The 27,968-nt window shown below is 36.8% G+C and overlaps 2 protein-coding genes across 3 annotated transcripts in view; one reads left to right on the forward strand and one right to left on the reverse strand.

Annotated features, from left to right (window-relative positions):
* Window positions 1-729: 729 nt before the first annotated feature.
* Window positions 730-1,191, forward strand: LOC110675176. The gene has a single exon (XM_021839565.1). It carries the CDS (start codon window positions 730-732, stop codon window positions 1,189-1,191), a length of 462 nt encoding a protein of 153 aa, XP_021695257.1.
* A 3,223-nt stretch (window positions 1,192-4,414) lies between these two features.
* The window catches only part of LOC110676549, a 65,557-nt gene continuing 42,003 nt past the window's right edge, over window positions 4,415-27,968 (reverse strand). Inside the window, exons 5-6 of one of the 2 annotated variants that reach the window (XM_021844842.1) lie at window positions 5,500-5,542; window positions 4,415-4,989 (exon numbers count right to left, since the gene is read on the reverse strand). In XM_021844842.1, coding sequence (XP_021700534.1) covers window positions 5,529-5,542 — 14 coding nt within the window. In that variant the 3' untranslated portion in view covers window positions 4,415-4,989; window positions 5,500-5,528. Of the gene's footprint in view, window positions 4,990-5,499; window positions 5,543-7,093; window positions 7,298-27,968 lie in introns of those variants that run through there. The other variant, XM_021844841.1, reaches the window with a different exon arrangement.

A 27,968-nucleotide genomic window follows, 5' to 3' on the forward strand; every position in this document is an offset into this window, starting at 1 on the left:
GGAAGAGACATCGGTCCGTCAAGTACGCGATGCAATGGCGGACGTGCAGTGGCGTACAGAACATCCGGGAATAATGCTGAGGAAGTGAATAGCGTCGGCTTTGGTAGCGAAATATGTCCTTCGAGCACACAGCGCAATGGTGGAAGTGAAAGTGAGGTTTCTCGTTTTATGTCGTCGGTAAATCAGATTTCGATTTCCACCGTCAATATACCGGAATGCAAGTCGTCGGTGGAAGGCGAGGAAATCGGAAAATTTGAATTCGAATCATGGAGAGACTTATTGGTAGACTCGATGACACTCGCTGGGATAACTGACGAACCAACTCAGTTCATAGTGTTCAAGGTCAAAGCAGGCGCAAAGTTGATGGAAATATTCAAAAACACGACGACAACACCGGACAGTCCAAATCCAGACGCATACCCTTTCACAAACGCTATGCATAGGTTGAAGACCTATTTCGGGTCAAGTTCGGACATCATGCTGCAGCGCCGCAAACTGGCAATGATGATCCAAAAGCTGGATGAGTCTGATGTATCGTTCATCATGAGGGTTGGAGCGATAGCCAGAATGTGTGATTATGGCGCCGAAAAGGAATTTGAAGAGATTGCCAGCACAGTAGCCGAACACGCCAGAAATAAAGAGGTGCGAACTACGGCACTGAGAATGCTTAGTCGGAAGGGTACGCTGACAGAGCTAATCGACAAAGTTCGCGAAATACAAGCCGTCAACATGAACGAAGAGTATTACCGCCTCCGACATGGAACAGTAGATCAAGCTACCGTCGCTTCGGTTAGTGTTGGGCAAAGAAGTAATCGGCAAGACTTCACTCGACGTTCATCGAACCATGGCCGGTTTGGGAATCAGCAGAAAAGCCGGTGGGATCAACTAGGCTCCAAGCGACCTGCAACAACTGTATGGAATAGCTCTGGAGGAGAACGCTGCTTCAGGTGCAACAGCATGTTTCACAGGCCGAGCGATTGCATGGCAATCGATAAAACATGCTTGAAGTGTGGACGGAAAGGTCATTTCAAGCGAGCCTGCAAGACGTTGATCCGACCGGGTAGCAAGCGTTTGAGCGATGCAGAGAACTCGGAAATCGATGCAAAGAGAATTGCAGTCGTAGACATGGACGAAAACGCGAAGCAGGAAGAGCGACCAACCGATGCCGAAGTAGGTGACAAGAAGTTTTAATACTTTTCATTATCTTTTTATTCTTTATTAAATATTTTGAAGTTGAATTAAATTGGAATAATATTTGAATTACTTTTATGAAACTTGTAAAACTTTCACAAGTGGAATAAACTGAATCTGTAATTGATTTGTGTATGCAATTCCATATTTTTTTATATCTATTTACCAGATTCCGGAAAAGTCCCCACTGCCATGCTTCGGTGTTTTGAATCCCTTGTCAGAAAAGTCGGAAGATTGTGGAATAATTATTGCAAAAGTAGCAGGAATGAGCTGTGAATTCCTGATTGACTCTGGGGCTCAGGTTAATACCTTAACTGAGGAAAAATTTAAAGCACTTCTCGATAACCGCGAATGCAATGAAGGTCTGTACAATATACAGGAACTATCCGATCGTTCACTTAAGGCTTACGCTTCACCTGGACAGATCAATGTACTCTGTACGTTTGAAGCAAATCTGTACATTTCAGAGGATCGTCCAATTCTATTAGAAAAATTCTATGTGGTGGATGAGCGTCGGTCCCTTCTCGGAAGACAAACAGCAACTCGGTATAGTGTCCTTCAACTCGGATTGCAAGTTCCGATTTCATCAGAACATACGAGGTTGCCATTATGGAACGCCACGACAGAGATAGCTATAGTAGGAGCAAATGAGCCATTCCCGAAATTCAACATACCGCCTATCGAAATAAGCTATGACAGAACGAAGCCTCCTTGCAGAAACATATTCATGAATATACCACCTGCTGTGAAAGCATTGGTCGAGAAGAGACTCCATCATTTGCTTTCGTCAAATATTATTGAAAGAGTCACCGAAGACATGGATACGTCTTTCTGTTCCTCCATGCTGGTTGTGCCCAAGGGGCGCGACGACATCCGACTCGTTATCGATTTGCGTGGGCCAAACCGCTACATCAACCGTACACCATTTAGCATGCCAACCCTCGAAAAAATTCTGGTCGATGTAAATGGGTCAAATTGGTTTTCGACAATAGACCTAGCGAACGCTTTCTTTCACATAGAACTGCACGAGAACAGTCGACATCTAACGAACTTCTTCACAGAGTTTGGGATGTTCCGTTATGTCCGGCTACCATTTGGACTCTGCAACGCGCCTGATATTTTCCAAGAGGTACTGCAAAGAACCATATTGGCCGGTTGCGAAGGGGTGAAAAATTATTTGGACGATATCTTCGTTCATGGCGTAACCAAAGAAGAACATGATAAAAACTTGGCGGCAGTTTTAGCTCGCCTCGAGGAACACAACGTCAAGAGCAACACATCAAAATGTGTATTTGCTAGCCAATCTGTTAAATTCATCGGCTTCGTCATTACACCAGATGGATGGCAAATTGAGGATGGTAAATTGAACGCTATTCGAAACTTTCGAAAGCCTGAAACGTGCTCGGAAGTAAACAGTTTTTTAGGACTCATTACCTACATCGACAAATTTATCCTGGATCGCGCAACAAAAACCGAAAGACTCCGGTCGTTAGCCAACGCGGATGTATTCTACTGGACAGCGGACGAGGATCGAGAATTTGAAATGTTACAACAAGGAGCGTTGAATGCCATTACAAAGCTGGGCTACTTCTGTACTACGGACAGAACCGAACTATTCGTAGATGCCTCAGCAATAGGACTTGGGGCGGTTTTAGTCCAGTTCAACAAGGATGGTATTCCACGAATCATAGCTTGCGCATCTAAATCGTTGACATCCTCCGAAAAGAAATATCCCCAAACGCATAAAGAGGCACTGGCAGTCGTATGGGGAGTTGAACGATTCACGTTCTACTTGACAGGTAAGAATAAATAATTTCAAATGATGAAATCATTCCTTCGCGCATTTTAGATATTCACTAATATATTATTGAATCAGGAATAACGTTTGTCATCCGAACGGACTCGGAAGCAAATGAATTCATCTTTCATAGCAACCATCGGATTGGAAGACGAGCAGTATCTAGAGCGGAAGCCTGGTCTCTTCGTCTCCAACCTTATGACTTTGCAATAAAAAGAGTACCGGGCTCTGACAATATTGCTGATGCGTTATCAAGGCTGATAAAAGCGTCGCATGAAGCAATCCCATTTGAAGATGATAACGAAGGCCACTACTTGTTCTCGCTGGACGCCGGATGTATGGATATTACACTAGCAGAGATTGAAGTCCAATCGGAGGACGACGAGGAACTCCAGAGGCTGCGGAAGGCGTTGAAATACGGGAGCTGGCCTCGCGAGTTGCGTAAATATGAAGCTCAGAAGAAGTCATTGCACGTCCTGGGATCTCTAATGCTCAACGACGAAAGAATCGTTCTACCGAGTTCATTACGAACAAAAGCTCTGGAATCAGCACATGCGGGACATATCGGAGAAGTCGCGATGAAGAGAATAATGAGGGAGTTCTTCTGGTGGCCCGGAATGGCCACGGAAACTGAGCAATTTGTGAAGCAATGTTCTACCTGTTGTCAGCTAGCCAGAAAAAATCCCCCAGTACCACTTTCATCTCGAGAACTGCCAGAATCACCTTGGGAGGTAATTCAGATTGATTTCCTCGAAATACCCGGCTGTGGTTCAGGCGAGTTCCTGGTAGTCGTGGACATTTATTCACGGTTCCTGTCAGTCGCTGAAATGCGCAGAACAAACGCCGAAAGCACAAATGCTGCACTTTGTGATATTTTCAAACGTTGGGGATTTCCACGAATCATCCAGAGTGATAATGGGCCACCGTTCCAGAGTTCCTCTTTCTGCACATTCTGGGAGGCAAAGAACGTAAAAGTTCGAAAAGCTATTCCTTTGAGCCCCCAGTCTAATGGAGCAGTGGAGAGGCAGAACCAGGGCATCATAAAAGCAATTGCTGCATCTAAGATCGATGGAGAGAATTGGAGAAGAGCCCTTGAAAAGTACGTGCACAATCATAACACTCTAGTCCCTCATGCAAGACTAAATGTCACGCCTTTTGAATTGATGGTTGGTTGGAAGTTTCGAGGAACATTCCCAAGTCTATGGGGTTCGACCAACCATGATTTGGATCGCATTGATGTACGGGAGAAAGACGCGGAAGAAAAACTCATCAGCAAGCACTATGCAGATAAGAGCCGAAACGCTAAACCGTCTGATATCGATGTTGGCGATGTTGTTCACCTTAGCCAGCAAAAAAAGGCTAAAACTGATCCAGTTTTTTCATCGGAACGTTACACCGTTGTTGCGAGACAAGGACCTAAGGTAGTTATCGTAAGCCAAAGCGGAATCCAATACGCCCGAAACGTACAAGATGTCCGAAGAGCTTCTGGCATAGATTTGGAGAGGGACGAAGGGTTGGCAACTAAGGATTTCACTGATAAACAAGCTTCCACCCACGCGGCAGATTCAGGTGCGTACAATGCTAATGTGGCTCCAAATACTAATCTTCGGGCCCGTACAAATCTAAGGAAACCTTCAAGATACAACAGCGACTAAATCTACTACATTTTTGAGTGACGAACGTGTAAGCATAAGCATTCGATTAATTTGGTGAAAACTTGGAATTTGTGAGAAAATAAATTGAATGTTATATCACCTATAAATAAAAAATAAATAAATGATTAGAAAAGAAAATTTTGAAATTGCTTCTGCGTTGAAACCTGCGTCGGATCCGTTTTAGAATGGGGAAAATCCTGTTTCGCTGAAACCCGATTTACAGCTGCTCCGTTGAATCCCGTTTGTCGATGGATTTCGTATATAAAGAGGATTCCAGACGGGAGGAAATCACTTCAGGTGTCTGCATTTTGGTTTGCATGCAACCACGGAATGCAACTGAGTTGGCTACAAAAACAAACAGTATAAGATTACCAACTTGGTTTTAGGAATTTTAATCAATCAAAAGCTGTGTTCAATGACTTTGATCGAACTTGCTCGGGGTTGGTTGTACTTGCTCGTATTTTTTGTCAACAAATAACTGTCAAAGCTACTTCGAGCAACTCCAAGCTGCTTTCTCAATGAACGCTCTTTTTACTCTTTTTACTAATTTACCGGAATTCCACGTGAAAAAAAATTCGCGCACTTAACAATCCGTATCGCTTCGGAATTTTGCTTTTTTTCTCACTGTTTACGTTTTAAACGTCAAAAACACGAGCTACTGCGAGCTGGTTGAACTAGCTCGGACTCTAGCTTCCAACCTGTTTCGAGCGACTCGGAGTTGGTTGGACTCGGCTCAATGAACACAAACCCGAGCGACTCGAAGTAGGTTGGAGTGGCTCAATGAACACCAAAAGCTGACTCGCAAGTGGTTGCAACCAAGTTCGAGCAGCTCGTTGAACACAGCTAAAGACTTACCGATGAGGCATTGTTCCTTTGCTTGATTGTCAGGCGTCAATTCCTATAAATATCGTCGAATATCAGCTTTTTTTAAGGTATTATACACTATTTGATAAAATATGACGAAATATAACATTCATTAAATGAATTTTTCATTAAAAAAATTTTTCTCACTGATAGGTTTTTCAGAACACAATTTGTTGAATGTGACAGCTCAACAGCTCAGTGCACGAAAAATTTATATACACGAAAAAATGGATATAACAATACTTTGCACGGAAACCAATTTACATTTCAAATTTAATTCAAAAGAATCTACACTGAAACAAACGTTGAAGTAATGAGAACCATGAACAAGTTTTAAATTTACTATTCCAGTCACGATTGAGCTATCAAGAACGCTTTTTATTTGCGTTTTGTTCCCTATCGATCCAACCGCTTCGATAGTCGAGCGGTAACCGTTCGCGCTTGACAATCAAGAGATCCTCGGTTCGATTCCGATCTGCTGCAAGTTTTAACCATGATATAGTAATTTTTACTGTCGAAATGGTGCCATGGTAAAATTGAATGCACAAAATATTTGAAATAAGTGCAATTTTAGTCTGCACAGATCAAGTGTCGTTGTGTATTTAATTTAACACTCTAATATAGTATTTTCAACTGCAACGCTGTTTTCAGTGTAGCCAAACAGCAGTTAGTTTCAATGCAGAAAAAAAAATATTGTACCTTAAAATACTAGTTGTTGAAAGCTATAATTGTGAAGTACTTGGAAAGATTTTTGACTCTAATCAGAACTTTTCTATTATTGCGATTATTACAATATGAGTCTACGGTAGAACTTGACGGCTACCGCGAAACGTCAAATTTTCAAAAGAACCGCAATATTATACGGTTTTAATTGAGGGTCCGAGAGTAGAGAAGGGAAATAATGTAGTGGATGGAATGGAAATAGAAAACGAAATGTTTCAAAGCAACATTAAAGTAATAAAATACCACAAAAAAAAAACAAATTACTGGCAACACGATCATTCTGAGAGAGCCTGGAATACGAGAACTCGTACGTGAATGATTTTTGTTCGGCTGGATATTTTATCCACCACATCATACGAGTCTGACCCGAATAAAGAATCGTATACGTTCGTATTCCACAAGCATTAATGTTTGACCATAGTACACAGCAAAAAAAGTTGTTGAATATTACATCAAAACCGCTGCAACCAAGTCGTTCCCTCGGTCGTGTTATATTACACAGCCCGACGTACACGCGGGCTTTTGGTGTAATAAATGCGACCGATGTAATTTTTCCGATGTAATTGTTTTAACGTATCCAACACGATGTAATCGATGCAATGTAATATGAGAGCTATGTAATCTAAGCGAATTGAGAGAAATAAACGATCACAAATTCTGCTCAATGGTTGATTAAATTGCTTTTTTATCCTTATTCGATCTTAAATCATATTTATGATTTAAAATCGAGTTTTACCCATGTATATAGGGTTATTGAGTATCATAATTTAGAAATTGATAAAAGCAATTTAATCAACCATTGATAAGAATTTGATGGGAAAAAAGATAACATATATATCAACCAAAAAATATCAATACGGCGTCATTTGAATTATCAATTATTTTTTATTGCAGCATTTATTACATATTTATTGCAAAATTTTTATGGAGAATAATGGCTGGGTGGCTTCAAATCATGAATCCGAAGAACCTCAGTGGAGCCTTCCAGATACGTGCACTCGAGGATGTGTTTTGATTCCCTCAGCAACCATGATTCACAGAGCCCGTTTATGTTTCTCGTACTGATCTAAAACCAAAGAAAACAAAATATTGAATTATTTTATACATCTTTAGGATTTCAGTATTTTATATAAACAGATCTATAGTAAATATTAGGAGAATTATGGTTATGTTAAATGAAAATTCTACTTGAATATCTTACAGAAATGTAAATTTTCAAGATTCTAATTTTTTCTTTGTTATTGAGGTATTCTTAGGTGCAAATATTTCAACAAATTTGCTTCAAGAAATCCTCCTGTTTTAAGTTCACCTGAAATTTTTAAAATTCTAAAAACAGTTTCCTCGTCTAGAAATTATTGCAGATTTTTTGCAAGGAATTTCTCTTCTGGTCATCTAGTTGAAATTCCAACCAAGATCCCTCTGAGGTTTTCAGGTTTATTTTCGCTAGAGAAGCGCTTTGAGAATTCCACTACAAATATCTTTAATTAAAAGATTATATTAGGTGATTTGCATAATACATTTTTCTAACTCGATATTGAAGGGATCATCGAGTTAGGGAAGTATCGAGATACAGATAAAAGTAATTGCACTACAAATATAGTAAAATTTAAACATATTCACCTTTGTGGCACTTTTTTAACAAATTTATAAAAAAAAAGTGATTTCAGTCGCTCTGAAATAATTTATCAACCTCCATTTTAATATCATTCCTTGTTAAAATCAATTCCCAATTGGAAGAGATTTGAAACTTTTCATGAAAATATCGAGTTAGAGAGGTAAGGGTTCATTCACATATTTCATAACGCTGAAAATGGCCATTTTTGACACCTACCCACCCCCTCGTAACGGTTTTTGCATGAATATTCTATAAATTTTGTATGATCCGTAACATCATGAGCACACCCACCCACCCCCTTCAGCGTTATGAAATTTATGAATAAGCCCTAAACTTGTATACGATACTGAAACAGATAAAACATATGAATAGATGGCTGAAAATCAAAAAAATATGGACAACTTTTAATATAGGGGAATATTGAGCAGTTTGGCCACCTCAAGCAAGAGCCGACAAAAATACTGAAAATATAATGGAATTTTCAGATTATTGCATGATTTCCAACAATTTTTAGATCAATACACTAATACTGCTTGATTTCCGGTACCTTATAAAGTTCACGAATAAATGATCAATTTTTATTTATTTTTTTTAATTTTTCGAGTCAATTTTTTACTGATGAGGTGATATCAGGTCCGTCGCACTCGGGCTCAGATTGAGTACCACTTCTAGTACTGCATTTGGTCCCTCGGTAGTGCAAAAGGTACCCAAGTTTGACAGATCGCAGTACACTTTTCACGGCATTCTAGATTACCTTATGAGCCATAAAATTTTGGGCAACTGCAAGGGACATGGAGGTCTTTAATTTGTCTTTGGTGATATGATAACGGGGCCCAGATAGCCGTAGCGGTAAACGCGCAGCTATTCAGCATGACCAAGCTGAGGGTTGTGGGTTCGAATCCCACCGGTCGAGGATCTTTTCGGGTTGGAAATTTTCTCGACTTCCCAGGGTATAGAGTATCTTCGTTCCTGCCACACGATATACACATGCAAAAATGGTCATAGGCATAGTAAGCTCTCAGTTGATAACTGTGGAAGTGCTCATAAGAACACTAAGCTGAGAAGCAGGCTCTGTCCAGTGGGGACGTAACGCCAGAAAGAAGAAGAAGTGATATGAGCACCAGGTCCGTCTCACTCGGGCTCAGATTGCGTACCACTTCTACCCAAGTTTGACAGATCGCAGTACACTTTGAACGGCATTCTAGATTACCTTATGAACCATAAAATTTTGGGCAACTGCAAAGGACATGGGGGTCTTTAATTTGTCTTTGAGAGCACCCTATTTTTGGTTGTGAAACTATCTAATGTAATCTGAAAATTCATTTTTTTTTTCACTACACTTGAAAGTTATTATTATGTATAAACACTTCGTACAACAGGATTTAATTTTAAAGAACAATCTAACATTCAAATATCGTCATAATAGACTGATGAAATTAGAAAGAGCCATTCCGGACAATATGGGCAGTTTTTTCGAATATCATTTAGGTATTACTTTTTTTTTAAGTTTAGAGCACTGACTTTTAACAAGCCTAATGCTTCATTTCCTTGTAAGCTTTGGGGTTGCATGTTATTTCAATAGAAATTTCAATAATTTATGTAGTTTTCAAGGGGTGCTCTGCTCATTCTACCCCATAGGCGAAACCGTCCCGAATACCCCTATATATCTATCAATCAGCGAAATTAGAATTCTCCTTTTCAAATTTCTCCTGTAATTACTTGAGAAGTTTCTTTCTAAATTTGTTGATCCTGATGAATTTCCCAAGGAATATTTTATGTAAGAACTCCTTTTTTTCGGTTGGATATGAAATATGTGCAATATTGCATAAACTACAGTACTGTAGTTTGTACTCTTAAAATGCGAATAGAAAAAACTAGCTGCGGATTATTCTCAGTGTACAAGATCTCCTGTTAAATTTGATTAATGAACCAATGGTAAATTCCATCTGGAGGTGTCTTATGAAATTACTCCATAGGCTACTTTTGATATTTATTTAGGAATTACTTATGGAGTAACTACCAGTGCCGGGAATAGTAATAGTAGTAAGCTTGAATTTGTAGGATTTTTGCGTGGCTCTTCTGACTACAGTAGTTCAAAAACGTGAATCTCATCAAGTAGCCTATGTTGAGTGCATGAATTTTCTAAATCATTAGTGTCATTGCAAGCTGTAAATGCGGGAAATGCAGCGGGAAACAGAACATTCTTCTAATTTTGGGTTTTTTGGGAAACATTCTTTTTTTTTTAATTCATTTAATTTTTTAATTTAATTTAATTAATTCAGTAAAAATATTTGTTTGCTGATTGTGGCAAAATAGATTACCGAATCTCAGTCATTTATGTAAACTACCGATTTTCGTCAATCTATAGATGCATAGATATAGATGCAATATATAGAATCATAGATGTATACATCTGTCAATATCGCTCATGTGTCAAACTTGAACGAGATTTCAGTTAAAAATAGGTTTTACTGATTGAATTCGTCATTTAAGTTTACCGAAATGAAATTCTGCTGACACACTTAGGGGTTTTGCTATTTTCAAGGCTTTTTGCCTACAGCAGAGATAGGCGTGAATTTCACTGGCTTCGCTGACTGTGATTTGCTTTGCTTGGCTACTGTAGAGTGAATTTCAAGATTTTTCCTAACCCTGGTAATTACTTGAGTCCTTCTAACATTTGTATATGAATTCCTCTTGAATAACTTTTATATGAATAAAATACTTGTGATGTTCCCTCTACTAATATTAGAAAAACTTAAGGTTTCATTTGAGATTCTTCCAAGATTTTCATATGAATTTTATTAAACACTTTTAGAAGTTCCTCGAAATTGCATTGGGGATTCCGAAAGGATACATTTTTAGAGTCCTATTTCTTATGAAAATTCATTCAAAAGCTTCAGTTCAATGTTTACATGAATTCTTCCAGGAATATTGATTGATTTTTTCCATAAGTTCCTTTTTTATTTTTTTTTTTTCAATTCCTGCAGGAGTTCTTTGTACAATTCTTACCCAGGAATTCTTTTAAGAGCTCCTCTTAGCATTTTCTCTAGTATTTTATTTTTATTTTTTTCATAATTTATTTGAACTCAATAGCCTCGGGCTTTTAGAACTCATTCATAGTTTTTTGTCTATTCAAGATACGTAGACTTTTCTGATAGGGTTTCCATATAATACTCTAGAAGTTTTTTTTATTTCTTACAGGAGCATCTCCTGAAATTTTTCCATGATTTGTCCGAAAATTAAAAAAAAAATTGTTGGAGTGTAATTTTTTCAATTTTTCTGATTTTTCAATACCTTATGTAAATGCTGAACAATTTTTATGTAAGGTACCGTGGGGCAAGTGGGTAATGGAATTCGCATAGTTGAGATTCTTCCAATTCTAGAGACTTTAAATTGAAACAAATGAGGTTGTGTATATTTTTTAGCTTGACTCCCACCATATATAAGCAGCATGCTAAAATTGATTTTTATGAAAATTTGACTAAAAAAAATACAGAAAAAGTTTTTGAAAAATGTCTCCTTACTTTTCACTTGCCTCAAAAGTGGGGCAAGTGAAAAGTTTACCGTTTTGAACAATAAATTCAAAAGCAAACAGTTATATTCACGATTTCTATTAGCTTTAACACTTGTTAAGGCTTCCCAATGAACAATAACATAAGTAACATGTAAACAAACAAAATGTTATTCTTATCACTTCAATTTTCTTCTGTTCGGTTATGTTAGTTGAAATGATTCGACATATAATGTTGTCGAATGTTAGTTCTTACATTATAGGACAGCAATTGCATTTCTGCTCTGTAGAATTTCCACCGCTCGTTATTTGTTTTTGAGAAAGTCGGATATGACGTCGGATAACTCTTCGGGAGAAATCAAACGGAATCCTTCAATAACGTATTTAGGGTCTTTTTTATGTGGATAGACCTATACCCCGTTTTTATGCTTTGAACTAGCTTTACATAGACATTCCTCGAGATTTCCGTGTGTTCTCTAATATTGCAACTTTTCAGTCAACGTCTTCCTTTTAATTGGCTGCCCGAAGTAGACATATTGATATTGTAATGTTTGGCAACATCTTTTAGAGAATTTCCATGATTTCTAATAGCTTTTAACGCTAGAGTATAGTGTTTCTTGAATTATCAGCACGTTATGTTTTTCTATGATAATTGCGAACCATGTTAACTTATGAGTACTTAAAGAGAAAACACAAATTCAATCTCTAATGATAAACTTTTAACTTGCCCCACCTGATAAGAAAATTGACGGTGTTTTAATTTAGTTATTTTTAGGTCTACGTCGAAGTAATTCTAAAACTTTTTTTATTGCAGTTTGAAACTGTCACAGAGGACAACTAAAAAGTGGTACAGGAAATTATTTTCCGCAACTTTTTTCCACTGAAAATATTAAAATAAGATTGTACGCCGCCAACTTGTTACGGAGTAACAGTTGACAAGTTAACAATTTTTCACTCTATCATGCAATAATGGCTGAAAAATCTCAGAAATCTCTTACTTATCGTAATGTTCTCAATGACCTCAAAGGTTTACGCATGAGTTTCAAACGTTAATTCACATATTCAGTAAAATATATCAATTGTTTTCACTTACCCCATTTAACCACTTGCCCCGCGGTACCTTATGCATAAGATCTTGTGTAAATCCTGCGAGAATTCATTCTATAAATTCTGTGATATGTGTACCTGGCATTCCATTTTTGGCGATGATCTAATTTTAATTTGGAGAATTTCTAGTCATTATCAAATATATCCAAAAATCCCACAGGGCTGGTAGTGATCAAATTTTGCCAAATTTTTGCAATGAAATTCCATGGTAATTTTAAGAATACTCTTAGGCGTACTCTGCTACACTAGTAAATTATACTAGATTTTTTTTTCCAGTAATTTCTAGAGTATCAAAACGAGACCATAGCATCAAACGAATAAGCATAAATGAAAAAAAGGAAGATATAAAAGTTCTTGTTGATATTTCTCAAACAATCCGACCAGACATTCCCTGAAGATATATTCAAGAGTTTTTTTTATGAATTCTTTTTGACATTACGATAACTATTACAGTATGCTTTTTGCATGATTTTCTCAGAAACTTAACATAAATTAACTTTTAGATATTTAAAAGATTTATTCAGGAGTTCATTTAGTGTTTTTCACAGAGCTCATAAGGAATTCCTTCCAAATACCTTAAGAATTAAGATCAATTTTCGGCCTAGTGATGATGTCCCTTGCTACAGAGCAAAGCCATGCCGAAGGTAACTGGTTTCTACTCCCGGAAGGTTCAGAATATTTTCGTAATGGTAATTTTTTGACTTTCCAGGGTATACTTTGGCAACTTTGGAAAAGAAAGCTCTTAGTTAAAAACTGTGGAAGTACGCTTGAAACACTGCTGAGAAGCAAGCTCTGTACCAATAGAGATGTAATGCCAAGAAGAAGAAGAACCTTCAAGAATTAAAATAATTAAGGATGATTCCAGAAATCTTATACAGGAATTTCTCCAGGAAGCCTTCCATGAACTATTGAAGAAATTTCTCAAGAAAGTACCAAGACCTTTAGGAGTTCATCCGTCGATTTCCTTAGGATTTATTTCATGACATTTTTGGAATAATTATTTTAATATCTCTCCAGAGTTTACTCCACGATTTATTAAAATTTCCTGCAAAATTTTCGTTATGGTTTTCTTTAAGGTTTCAATAAAGAATCTAAAAACACAGACAAACAGACGTAACACTCTTGATTATTTTCATCGCACAACAGAGCAGCGCCCAATTCTAATATTCGATAGTTGGCTGACGGGCCACTCGTGACGCTCGCATCGATTTTGTTCGCGTTTGACGTTTGCTCAATACCGCCACCTAGTTCGCGGTTGGCCAAATGAAGTATTTTTAGCATTGGGCGTAAATGTTCACGTGACTATGTTTTAAAATGCTAATTATTCTAGCTGTAACGTCTGTTTGTCTGTGCTTAAAATATCTTCAAGACTTACTACAGGGATTATTTTAAAGATTTCTTCAAACAATTCATCCAGGGATGTCTCTACCGAGTTGTCGAGGATTTTTTTCAGAAATCACTGAAGAGATTTATGAAACATCTCCAGGAGATATTTTCTAAGATAATTACTGTTGAAACATTTGTAGAAAGCCCTAATGAACTCCCGCAAAGACCTCCTGAAGAAATCCTGAATACCTGAGGAAGCCTTAAAAGATTGTATGATTAAATTGCAAAGGTAATTTTTGAAAATTATCAATCGAAATCTGGATTTAACATACCCAGCTGAATTGGCTTGTTTTTATTCTACGTTAAAGCCCAATTTACCGCTGAAAAGGAAACGCTCAAGGAATTTTTCGCTAATCCCTTGTAAAAATTTTCTACAGCAACTCCTGTATGACATGTTATTTATCTGCAACTGCGTATTGCGATCAGCAAAAGCGCTATCTTGGGCGATTTCCTGACGGAATTTCCAAAAAAATACTCTTCAGCAGCAAACAGGATTTAAAATTGAAGTAGAACCCAAAGTTTCAAATTGTTTCGCGTCCTGAAAGTATTTTTAAAATGCGTTTGAAATTAGTTACTTTTGAATATCCTCTCTGCAAATTTTACTTTGGGACGAGCTGTCGTTATGTGAATTGAAATGTTTTGAGTCTACAGATTGAAATCATCTTTAATAAATGAATCGTCTTTAACCCGTATATGACTGAGTGAAAGAAAAATAACTAAAACTCTCACCACTCAGCGAATAGTTAACGGAGTTCAATTATTTTTTGACAGTATACTTGTTCATATATCTAGTTTCTAAAAGTAATCAAAGGTTCTTGAGAAATGTTCCTGTGGCTAGAGTTATTCTGGTGGGTCACTATGTCATGTCGGTTGAATAGGGTACTGTGCTTCTGTGTGCCTGGAGATAGGCAAATTTCAAGTCACAGATTATTTCCGAAATCGGCTATAATGTGACCATTATATGTATCAAGGAATTTTAAGAAAAACGTATCAGTGTGAACCATTTGAGAAACGATTGAATTGGATAACCATGTGTCCTGCGTTTGTTTGATCCTTTAAATGACCAATAGTGTGGGACAAAATTTAGATTCTCGCTCCAGTCCACTTTTTGGAGTGCATTAAGGTCCCATGACAACTGTGCAAAATTTCAGCTCGATCGGTGAAATTATATTTTAGCGCCAGCCATTCAAAGTTTGTATGGGATTTACTATGGGAAAACTTACTTTTCATTTTCATTTTCATTTTGCAGCGTTTGGTGGGGCAATGAGAGCGCAAGTCAGTCCAAAGCCGGGGGAAGGGATAGGTAATGGCCGTAATAGTCTATGCGGACCACTTGAACACCATCGGAAATGATAGGAAGGGTTGGGGTAGGGTATAGGAAATTGGAGAAGACTTGACACAGTAATGCGATTAATGCTGCAAAATGTAAATGTGCTGAGAGCAATTTAATTTGAGTTTTGGAGTTTGGTTTGATTTATTAAAATTCCAAACAATTGTACAAGTAAGAAAGAATTAGCTCATCGCTTTATAGAGATTTATAACAATATGAGAGTGATGCTAAGAACTGCTGATGGCACGATGTGACGCTTTAGAAGCTTTTGCTAATGATTGAACATTACTAAAAAGAACGCAATTCAATCGATGGTGACAACTTTACAAACTTTGTCTGTTTTTATCATGTACAGATATAAAATTACAATTCAGTTCACTGATTGGCGGTGCTGATTTATATAAAAATATTTGATATTATTAAAATGAAATGTGTTACTTACTCATGATGTTTATACTTCCCTGACCAGAATTATTCTGATTTGAGCACCATTTTCGAAGCTATTCTATCCAGTTATACATTGACTGCTTACAATTCTGAAATTATTCTTATTGTGCATGCTCATGCATTATATTAGTAATGATCATAATCATGCAACAGATAAGAAGGTGAGAAAGAGAGAATATAGGAACAGTGATTAGTAATGAGTAATTATGTAGTTTTGTTAGAATAATAAACAATTAAACAGCAGTAATGAATAGCTTAAAAAATGACATTACAGCATAGCTGAGCCTTTCGGATCATAAGACCGATGTATAAAAATAATTTGTTTCGAAATTGTCCGCGTGGTCTTCTAGTGCCCCTATTAGATAAGAATCAATCATAGACATACATACCGAATGCTTGTCATGACCCTATGACCAACATTTGTATATGTATAGCCTTAGCTGATGTGGCTTTTCTAATAGGTAGTTCTTTCACTCATTGATTGTCTTCAAAACCTTGTCAAGTATAGAAGATTGATTTTATTTCGTTTATTACTACAGTATTAGGTATTATTTTATGTTTTTATCACTATTGATATTGTCAAGGCCAGAATTCCTAGTGAGTGAAGAATTTCATAGTACTAGAACACCATAGAAGATCACTAAACACTACCTAATCATGGAACGGCTTTTTGCTCTATTATTTTAAGTAGATGCTATTGATCTCCCTTTGCTCCTATCCGCAACCCGGTGCACGCGCCCTGTTGGTTTTCGAGAACCTCGTAGGAGATTACAAACCGTCAATGGCATTCCCAATTACTACCCCACATTGCACATTCAAGGGTCTGACTGTGCTCCTAACCCACCCTCAGTTTGTAATCTTCTCGCCAGTTTGAAATTATATTTTCCCGAAGTGAAAGTAATTTTGATGAGTGATAGCCGTACTATGCAGTAGTTTAACCAGAATCTTTAGGTCAGAAGACAAAATCTAAATTTTGTAATAAAAAGGTTGCCATTGCTTTGAAATTCACCAACATCTAATCAAAGCTACTAACAACAGCGATCAATTATCAAAACTCATCGCTCCCTGGAAAATATAATCCCAAGCCCAGGGTACTATGGGAAAACTTACTTTTGCAAAGAAAAATCGCCAGAGGTCGCACATTGACCTCTATAAAAATTCTGAATACAGTTCCCGTTAGGTATTTTTACGGGGAAGAATATTGCCGAGGACCGCTAAACAATTCGTCTGTTGTGAATAACTTTAATGAAACACTATTGACATTGCGACGTTGATTAACATGTAAAAGAATTACAATTATAACAAAATTGGGCAAATTTCCGAATAGTCTATGCATTATAACCTTTTTCACAAGCATCAGATTGCTTTGGAGTCGTCGACAATGTTGTTCATCGTAAAAATACCTATCGAGATCTGTGTTCAGAATTTTTATAGAGGACAATGGGCGACCTCTGACGATTTTTTCTTTGCAATAGTAAGTTTTTCCCATAGTAAATCCCATACAAACTTTGAACGGCTAAGCGCTAACTAATAGTTTCACCGATCGAGCTGGAATTTTGCACAGTTATTATGGGACCTAAATGCAATCCAAAAAGTGGACTGGAGCGAGAAGCTAAATTTTTCATATAACCGTGTCTCAGGCTTGACCATTTTCGGGTCTCCGCCTCAAATTTACGATAAAGTGACCAATATATATCTAAGCATCTGTGTCAAGCTTATGGGAACGCAATTTTGTGAACTATTATATTTTATCTCTACTTTTAGAGAATTGAAACGGTTCAATTAGTATCCAACAAATCTATAGTCGGTTTTCAGGGCGTTATGTCCGAGTGGCCACATCCAGTAACTTGGCATGTCCTAAAAAATCGTCTTTTTTATCCGACTTGACCCAGTGACTCACCGGAATAACTCCGGCCACAGGAATATTTTCGAGTTCCTCTAGCCACTTTTATATATAGTTATGTGTGCCAGTACACTGACAAAAATCATTTGAATCCATTAAGTATTCACTGAGCGTAGAGGACCTAACATTTTTTTCTTTCACTCAGGCCTATACGGATTAACAGTTTATAAATATTATTCAAAAACATTGTAAGAATGCAGCGCCACACCTAAAAACTGATTTCGAAAGTTCAGTCGCGTCGCGAGTCCCACTGGCGCGATCCAGTTTGCGGCGGCTCGATAATATTAAAATCTAGATATTGAAGCGCAATAAAATTGTGTTATACTTAGAATAATTTGTTCTACCGATCGAGATACAATAGACGTTAACTTTTTCATTGTTAAACAACTCAATTGTCCAACTGAATATTCAGCTTTTTAATTTTTAATTGTCCAAAGGAACTCCTTGAAAAACATCGAATGGAATCCATGAAGAATTATCGAAAAAATTGCTAGAACAATTGCTGTATTATTTACCGCATGAGGTATTCTTGGTACAATGTATTGAGTAATTCCTGGAAGAGTTCCTAAAAAGTGGGACAAATAACTATCAACTAAGGAACTTCTTGAAGAATTATTTTATAATTATACAGTTTTGGTACTTTTCAGCAAGAATTTCTGGAAACTTTCACAGAAATCGCAGTAAAAATATCTGGAAAAATAACTAGAGGATGATTACTACAAAAATGTTTACAAATAATTCCTAAAGATTTCTAAAGGTTGTACAGTTGCGTTGGGATGTTGAAGAATTTCACGGAGTAGGGCATACATTACCTATGGGTTTCCACACTATATGCGAATGCAGAAATTAGTCAATCTGAAGAACAGGCTCTGTCCCAATGTCAGAAAAAAGAAGCCTTATGTAATTTTCATCAATGTTTCAAGAATAATATCAGTGATAACATAGTCCTAAAAACCATCAAACATTTCCAGCATTACTTAGCTTTATATACTTAGTAGATGTATTTTTTTTTATAAAACTTTCATCGTTCTTAAATAGTTCAAACACTATATATAACTCTTTTTATTTCTTCATATATCTAACATTTTTGGAATTCATTCATTTTGTAGCCAATAACTTCTATCAACTGTAAAATATTCGTAGATGATCTAAACATTTACCGAAAAATTCACGAAATTCGCTTGAACATTTGTAAAAAAATCTGCAATATTTATCAAAAATATCTTACAATGTTTGAATATAAACTTGTTCTTCTGACTATACTGCCCATAATCGCATAACAGTCCCATGTCGATTTTTGACCGATTTGCGTTTTTTACATAAATCAACACAACATCGTCAGAAGATCGATAAAAACTGCTAAAAAAGTAGCCTTTGTTCCTAATTTGTACAAAAACGAATCCCACTTGTGTTGTCCCATCTTGAAAGTATTCGCATAACAGTCACATCAAAGTCCGTATAGTGGTCGGGCTCAGAATGGGTACCACTTCTAGTACTACATGCAGTCTCTCGGTACTACTAGTTATTAACTTTATGTGTAACGAAGTAAAGGGAAATCAATTATACAGTGAATCCTCCATGTGTCGATGTTCTATGTCTTAATATTGACTCATGGAACCATACTTAAACAAAATTTCATGGTAACTACGATGATTCGCTCAAACAGCATCCCAAAGCATTTCTGTTCCATGACTCGATGTTTCCATGAGTCTATGGTCCCTTCATATATTGACTCATGGAGGTTTGACTGTATTTAATACACACTTGCTTACGGTACTGTAAATGTCATGTAGTAACGTTGTTTCGAAAATATTTTTAAATTAGTGGAAATCACACATAATTATGTATTTTCAATTACGATGCATTACAGATTTCCATTTTAGATAAGACTTATACAAATATTAATCTTCTTTTATGTCCGTACTTAACCATTTGGGTGGTACGAGGGGAATAAAAATAAATTAAGAACAAAAAAAAAGTTTATTCTACATTTTGCATTAAAATTTTGTAATGTTATTGCTACATTAGCTAGATTCGTCCTGAACCAGGTTGTTCTGGAACATCTCGAATCATTTCCATCGGATTCCATTTCCGTATTATCCAAAAGATGATCATCTGGGTCTCTCATGACTGGGACTCATGACTGTAAGCGTATTCCACATCATGATGTGTGTTTTGAGAAAATATTGAATACTATGTTTTTTTATCTGGTGATTCAACCATGGACATACAGTATACTCTCCGTAACTCGCTATTCCGTATCTCGATAAAGAGCTATAGAACGTGTAGTAAATGTGGGTTTTCATGGATACCTCGATGGTCCCTTTAACCAAAGTTACCCTGATTTTGTGTTCTTTAACACAATATTTCCCTAATTCGATAGTCGCTTTAACATCGAGTTACGGAGAGTTGACTGTACTATGATAACTATTGACATAACTATTTTTTTTTTACGGCCAAAGAACATAAATAGCAAATGAAACAACCAGTGCTTTAATAACAATGAGTGTTTTAGTAGCTGTCGAACGAGCCGATGAACATCATGGGACTGATATGCAAATACATTGGTACCTATATTATATTGTATATAATTGCATAACAGTCTCGCTACGATTTTTCTACATTTTAAGGCAAATTTTCAACTTAAATTCAAAAGAAATTTATTAGGTTTGTTCGTGTACTCAACAAACAGTGATATGTAGAAATTTAACACATTTCAGGCCAAATAGAGACTCAAAATGGAACGAAATTGTTTCCACATTTCAATCGTCTTTTTCTCAGTTTGTCGTTTTGCAACATGGGACTGTTGTGCAAAGAGGGGCAGTATACTACTTACAAAAAAATATATATACTTGTTCTTCTAACAATGTTTGAATGTTCACTATGATGTATTCGTTTCTCTCAAAAAAAAATCATGAACATTTACAAGATATGATAAAAACTCCCATAATAAAATTCCTAATATTTTAAGACAATCAGTTTAATTTCTCCTGTAAATTAGCAACGTTTAAAGTACTACAAAAAAATGTCAATTATCCTTATAAACCATTAGTCTGTTTCAGTAATTCCTATGAACTTAATATTTGTCCCAGTAACTCTACAAACGTCCAACAAACAAAAATAGTTTCAAAATTGATTTGCTGATAAAAGGAATCGCTTAAGAAATTTCTCACCGATTCCTAGCAGAAATTTTCTACAGCAACTCCCGTTTGAACTAACATTTATTTTCAATACACACATTCAGAATTTTTTCAAAAAACTAAAGAAATTTATATCCGACTATTTTTTTTTATTAAAAAATCAGTGACCATTCGTTCAAAGCAATTTCGTTAAACGCTTTATAATTTCAAATCCGTTGATTTCGACATGTTGCAATTAAAAAGCTCAAAAGCTTATTAAACTGTCATTTTTTTTGTTAAACTTAACTATCAAGAGCACTAACCAAAACTATCATTTTAGACACCCACTCACTCCTCGTTACGATTTTAAATTTAAATTTTAAAACCTCGAAACTAATGGTTACCAACAAGGCATCATTGACTAATCTTTTTGAAACCCCCCGCCTTCTTCAACAATCTGACAATATTCGTATAAATCGTCCGCTTTGATGATTTCCTGCATTTACAAAGACTCTCAGGAAACACTCAATTTATTTGAATACTTTTTCTCTCTCTTCAGTAGAGGAATTTAGAACAGAAATGTTCTGGAATTCCACTGAAAAATATCAGTCGACACCTAGTGTTGGACAATACATTTGCAACTTTTTCGATTTTCCATACAAAATCTTTGGAGCTTTAGATCTTAGTTGTTTGTAGACCGATTTGTATGAAAATTCGATTGCACGTCAGGCATAACTTGAATTTCGTCATACATTTATTGCAGTTCAAAAGCAATAACGATTTGACCAAATCGAATTTTTTGACAAATTTTAAAAATTGATGGAACTTAAAAAGTGGACGGAATAACTCCATGGTACCTTCAGCAAAGTTGTAGATTTGGACAAGATGAACAAGTTTGCTTAAGGCAGTTTTTGTGTAGCGCTTTTCTGTTTTCAGAAAAATTCCTTAGTTTTTCATCAAAAATTTAACTTTATTTGATCCGTTATTATATGTTGTTATGTCTGATTTGCTGTGAAAAGTTCATTCAAATCGGTCAATAAATAACTGAGATCTGGCCTACCAAGGTTGACCATTTTGTATGAAGAATAAAAAAAGTAGCAAATGTTTTGTCCAATACTGCATATCTGGTAGAATTTTCGGAATTATGTATTTTCTTTGACCTGTAGGCGAATTCCGGCGCGTATATTCTTCGAAGAAAAGAAAAAAAATCTTGCTGGTAATTTATGGATGAAAATTCGCCGGAATCAAGAGTTTTGTAACTAACAGGCTGAATGATTGAATAAAATTTCAAACTTCTTAGATGAATTTCAAAAGAACACCTTAAGAACTTAGAAAAGTATTCCTTAAAAGACCTTAAGAAGTATTCTCTAGAAGTAGTAGACATTACAGTGGAGTTACATGATAAGTTCCAGCTATTTGGATATGGACATTTCCCAGATCCCTGAGAAGATAACTCAGGGAATTTGGGAATGCCGCACAACCAACGACCCACCTAAACCCTCCCACGCATTGTAGTGGTGTACATAATGCATAAACTCTTGGCATCAGACCCTTTCCTCCCCGGAACCTATTTACGGTATTGATTCGGGGAGGAGCCAGTACATATATCACTTTAACACATCCTAGCCGGGGCCTTCCTTAGACGAGTGGTTAGAGTCCACGGCTACAGAGCAAAGCCATGCTGAAGGTGTCGGGGTTCGATTAACGGTCGGTCATGGATCTTTTCGTAACGGAAATTTCGCTGACTTCCCTGGGCATAGACAATCATCGTACTTACCACAGGATATATGAATACGAAAATGGCAACTTTGGCGAGAAAAGCTCTTAATTAATAACTGCGGAACTGCTCATAAGATCACTAAGCAGAGAAGCAGGCTCAGTCCCAGTGAGGACGTAATGCCAAAAAGAGAAAAAAACATTCTAGCCGTCTTAAACATGGTTACAGAAAACTAGCCTCGGCAGGGCTAATCCTCTGGCATAGGCACTGCCATTCCAGCATAATGTGAGTGATTGTACTAGATTACCATTGATTTTCACCTACTTACCTGTATCGTTATCGTTGGTTGGCTGTATCAGGGATTCACCGGATCGGGCATTCATGGATGTATTTTGGTTACATTCTCCAGCTCATCCAGGTGCACAACAAAAATCCGTAGGCTTCTCTGCCATCCTCCTTCCATGGGGAAACATCCCCACTTTCCCCCAATACCTACGTTCGGACTTGTATTCCAAATCTGTTCCTTCCATCCTGGATGTGAGTGGCACCGGAACACGATCCTTCTGCTTCCGAACAAGGAAGGTGATGGATCCGGAGGGAGTATCCGAATTTACAGCTACTGCGACCGAGATGAGCCGTACCTGTTGAAATTGAAACAAAATATTATTATTTTAAAGAGTTTTAAAGAGATTTTTCAATAAAACTTACCAAAAGCCGCAACGAAATTCAAAACAACACGTACTGCAACGATTGCCGCATCGACCGCCATGATGCGCAAAACAAACTTTGGCAGTGTTGCGAGACTTATGTCGAATTCGTTTTTGAACCCAGGTTGGAACTGGCGCAACCAAGGGTGGAGGGCGGCTGTCAACTGGGAGTAAAATTGAAAAGCCGCCAACCTAAGTCCAGAACCAGTTTTAAGGCTTAACGCGGAAAAGTGAAAATCATTCTTCGCATAATTACAGGTAATCAATGCGCTTGAAATAAAATGTTTGCCAGCAGTTATTTGCTACGTGCTACTGCAGTGCGCTGTTGGTAATTTAATCAGAAAATTCTGCTAAATTCCCAAAAAAGATGTTTGCGAGAAAATTGATTACGCCGTCACCATTGTTTGGTCGTTATTTTGTATGGTTGTTTACATTTTAGAACCAGCGACACGTCGGGGTAGCAATAAAGAGCCGCCAGTTCCACCCTTGGGCGCAACCCGTTCTGAATCACAGTTCCAACCCCAACCCGATTCAGGTTCGACCGAACTACAATTTGCTTGACGTTTGTTTGTTTATGTGTTGATCACCGACCCAGTTCCTAAAAACGAAAACGACATTACTATCGCATCAATTAGAGATGCAAAATAACATTCGAATCTGTGTAATATGACAACGTTCATCGGAATGACTTGGTTGCAGCAGTTTCTGTGTAATATTTCTATATTTTAGATGTGAATATTACACAAGAACCATGTAATGAGAAATGATAATCTTGTTTCCGTGTAATTTCAGGGCGATGTAATATAACATCAAAAATATGCTATTATGCATCTGATTTTTGCTGTTACATCGGATTTTTATTACATCGATTGAATTACGTCGATGCAAATTACATATTTTTTTGCTGTGTAGTATAGACATTTTCACGGGATGTTTACAGATCATTTGTTTTCGAGGTTTTTGACCGTGTTCCTCTGTGGTAATGACCACATAGTACACGCAGTTGTAAACAAAAGCACTCAGAAACGTCAAATGAAAATATCTGTAAAAACAAAACTGGAAAAGAGAGAAAGAGAGACACTGCGAGAGCGTGCACGGCACTGGAAGCAATCGCCGGGTTTGAGATTGCTACTTAAAGACTCGAACGACATTCTGTTAACAATTGTTCTGGCACGAGGACGTGTTCAGTAGTTTTTCGCGAGGAAATGGCTGACTCCCGTTCCGACACTTACCTTTTCCATTGTAATTCTGCAGCAAACATTTGTGTTTTGGATTTCATATTGCGTTCACTACACTTCCACTAAACAAATCTTTCATTCACTTCCCTTAAAGGAACACATTTCAAACGGGAATCAAATATTTATAAAGTTTTATCAACCGCAACACTCAAAACTATTATGGCGGTGGTTTTCACTTGCTGCGAATCAACGCCGCCACCGCACACTGAGACATACCTGTGTTTATAGTCTAAAATATCCAACTTTTTTCCTGTTGTATTAATTTTCAGTGCGGATAGATTGGGCAAAGCATAGAAACTTGAAATTCATACGTTGTTTGTTTTTCGATTCTCTCAAATTACAAAAACCATCTCTACGAAGCATAAAATCATACCAAGAGTTTATCAACCACCCAAACCCAGGACCACCCAAAATAATTGAAAAGCTCCACAGTGCGATGCGTCGGGATGCGTCGGGACGCGTCTATCGTGTGTGCACAATCATCGCGATCGTTGAGCGCAGTGATGTCAGAGTTGCTATCTGTAAAATCATAGCATTTAATGTGAATTGATCACAAAAATCACTAAAATGTTATTAAATCAGTGATCTTGTGATGAGAAACTATTTGCGAAATGATAACTTTTTATGATATGCAGCAAATGTTCCGAAAACAAGCATATAACAATTGCTAGAAAAATCTGTCACCAATCACCTGGCAACACCGTCATCCCTTGCAAACATAAACCGTACCGATGCATAACAAAAATATGCGATAAATCCAATTAAAAACAGAGAAATTTCGTTGCCCTTCATTAAATTGTAATGTTTTCTTTTGATATGTACGATTGAAGAGTTGATTTTGATTTCCAATACTCGTCAATCTACTAAATTTCCCATGTGTTTACATAAAAATATGCTTAACACAAATGTTATATATTTTTGCTCTCTGAGATAGCTCTAGTTTCATTGAAAATAAGTACTTTAATTGGAACAAACTCACCAAATTCGAGCTAAGCAAATGACTTATGTCCTACTATGGGCTAAAAATCGTTACCAAATAAAAATGCAAAACTAATTCACCTTAAGGTGAAGATGCATCGAATCCATACATCGAATTTTCAAGAGCACAAATCTAAAGAACCAGACAGCCGGTTGGGTGGTTTTCTAGAATTGTGCTCTTGAAAATTCGAGGTTTGGCCTCGATGCATCTTCACCTCAAAACATCGATATGGTAGTCCTAAGTAAAACCGACCTTACATAAAAAATGCTTTTGTTTCATGCAATGGAAGTTTGACTGATAATTTGAAAAAATTTCAAAAAGAGACTTTTGTTTCACTTTGCACTATGTGCTTCTCATATACCATATTAAACCTAAAATATACATGTGACTGATTTGAATTGTAAGGATCCGTCCGGAGAAGCAGTGCTTTTCAAAATTGGAATATACCATGTATGTGATACTCATCGTTGAACAACTAACCTACTGAATTTTGTTTGATTATGCGGCCAAAATATTAGCTCACTGGCTCATATGTAATTGGAGTCAGTAGTATCATCGATGGCATTAATTTTACTTAATAATTCTCACAATGATGATAGATGCAACCAAGCATCAAATAGCATCTGGGTCTTCCATAGAGTAGGTATATTCATCTTCCATCGTCATAACCCATGATGTTCAGCTCAGCATAGTACACTCAGTGGCGACCAATTTCCATCACAATTTCAAGTGAATCGAGCCGTGATCGTGTTTGGAGTGTTTTTTTCTGCACATGTGCCGCGGCAAGACCCCGCAGTAGGTAATTGTGACGCAATGCATTTCCTCTCATCATCGGTTTATTAATCCGCGTCTATTGAATGCGACGCGATGGTGGTCCTCTTCTGTTCGTTTGCATCTCCATTCAATAATGTAACTTGAGTCTGTAAGCAGTCCCCCATATTTCGGCTGAGTGCTGAGGTAAGCTCCTCATACAATAGGCTTGAGCCAAGATGAGGCTTACAAGTGGATGACGACGTAAGTGAATTTGTTCTGTTCACATGTGTGTTCAACTGTAGAAATAAGGCGCACTTGCACTTGTATACACCACGAATATCTCGCTTCATTCATTATTCGAGAAAACAAAGAACTCGCGATCATTCGGAGGAATCTACCGAAATTGAAATCAATACCAGCCGAGCAGAATGAGGGTGTTGCGATCGGTTGTTTCTTGAGCGATTACATCATGGGCGGTTTATTTATTGGACTTGTTTTGGGACTCGTGTGTTAACACAGTAATGATAGGTGGGTCTGTCTTATTGGAGATTCTTTTCAAGCTTTACAGTGGTTACCAAACCTTCTATCATTAGTTGGAGTTAAATGAACCAACCAAAGCTGATAAGCTAGTTTCAGTGAGTTTTCCTAAATAGTCGCGTTTGTGCCCGTGCACGGAGAAAACGGAAAACCCATATTTGAGTATTTTTAAACTTATTTTTGACAACTACCGTCGGACGGGGCTACTTTTGATTCCAGGGGCTACTTTGGACACTCACCTTTTGCATTTATTAGCAGCGTAAATATTAATCTGAGCAATTTTATGTCTCCAGCACTTTTATTAACCAATGTATGCTCTACTACTAGGCATGATTTTTTCTTGGAACAACATCAACAATAACAGGATAAACAAGAAAACATTTCAGAAAAGCTCGAATAAATATTCACAAGGTATAAAACATTGGCTATACAAACATTGTTTAAATTTTATCCATGTCGTGGAAACTTATTGGGAGCATCACAAAACTATCGAATCGTCATGTTTCATCAAAATCTTGTAATTTGTTTTGCTCAAAATTGTTGTTTTATTAAAACAATTGATTAAAGGTCTTATTTTTGCGACTTTTATTTTATTATAATGTTTTGGTTTGTGTATTTTACAACATGAAAAAAATAAAATAAATGTTTGTTAAAGTGAATAGACATAAAACACACATATTTTTTTTTTTTTAAGCTTTAAACCAAATGGTTCATTCGCTTTTATTTAGGATTTTTTTATAGTTGCAGGTTACATTTCTTGACAAAATTTAACAATTTCGTTTCTTCATCTTCGTTATTGCTTAGTACAATCTGAATGTTACTACATAGTCGTAGTTCTTCCCTAATAGCATCGTATTTCATACAGTTCAGTAAGATATGTTCTACAGAAAGTTCAGTGTTACATATTTCGCAGTTGTTTGATAACGTTCGGTCGAACAGGTGCTGCTTGGTCATCCGAGTATGACCAATTCGGAGTCTCGTTAGTAGGGTAGAAGCACTAGATTTCGCCCCCCTAAACCATGTAATCGCAGGAATAATAAATTTCTGACTCTATTAATCAATATCAAATAATGTTATTGGGTTTATTCAACTATTCATCTATTATTTTAGGATGATCAAGCTGCAAAGTTATCCAAAACAAAGTTTTACTATTGAAAAAAGTATAATTTTTGGATTGATGGTGTGCTTTAATTTTCGTCCCCCCAAATTCAATCTTCGCCCCACCCATGCTCTAATCTTCGCCCCCATTAATTGAAGTACAGGTTTTCGATAGTTTAATCAAGTACTTATTATCTTCTCACTTTTCATCTTCACTGGTACTTATCCTGCCTATTTCCACTATGTCTTTTTCTTTTTGGCATTACGTCCACACTAGGACAGAGCCTGAT

Source organism: Aedes aegypti, chromosome 2 (assembly GCF_002204515.2).
Source record: "Aedes aegypti strain LVP_AGWG chromosome 2, AaegL5.0 Primary Assembly, whole genome shotgun sequence".
In the NCBI taxonomy this organism is placed as follows: domain Eukaryota; kingdom Metazoa; phylum Arthropoda; class Insecta; order Diptera; family Culicidae; genus Aedes; species Aedes aegypti.

Bases quoted from the DNA above. Each gene is read 5' to 3' on its own strand.
- LOC110675176 (XM_021839565.1), top strand. From the start codon at position 730: ATGAACGAAGAGTATTACCGCCTCCGACATGGAACAGTAGATCAAGCT.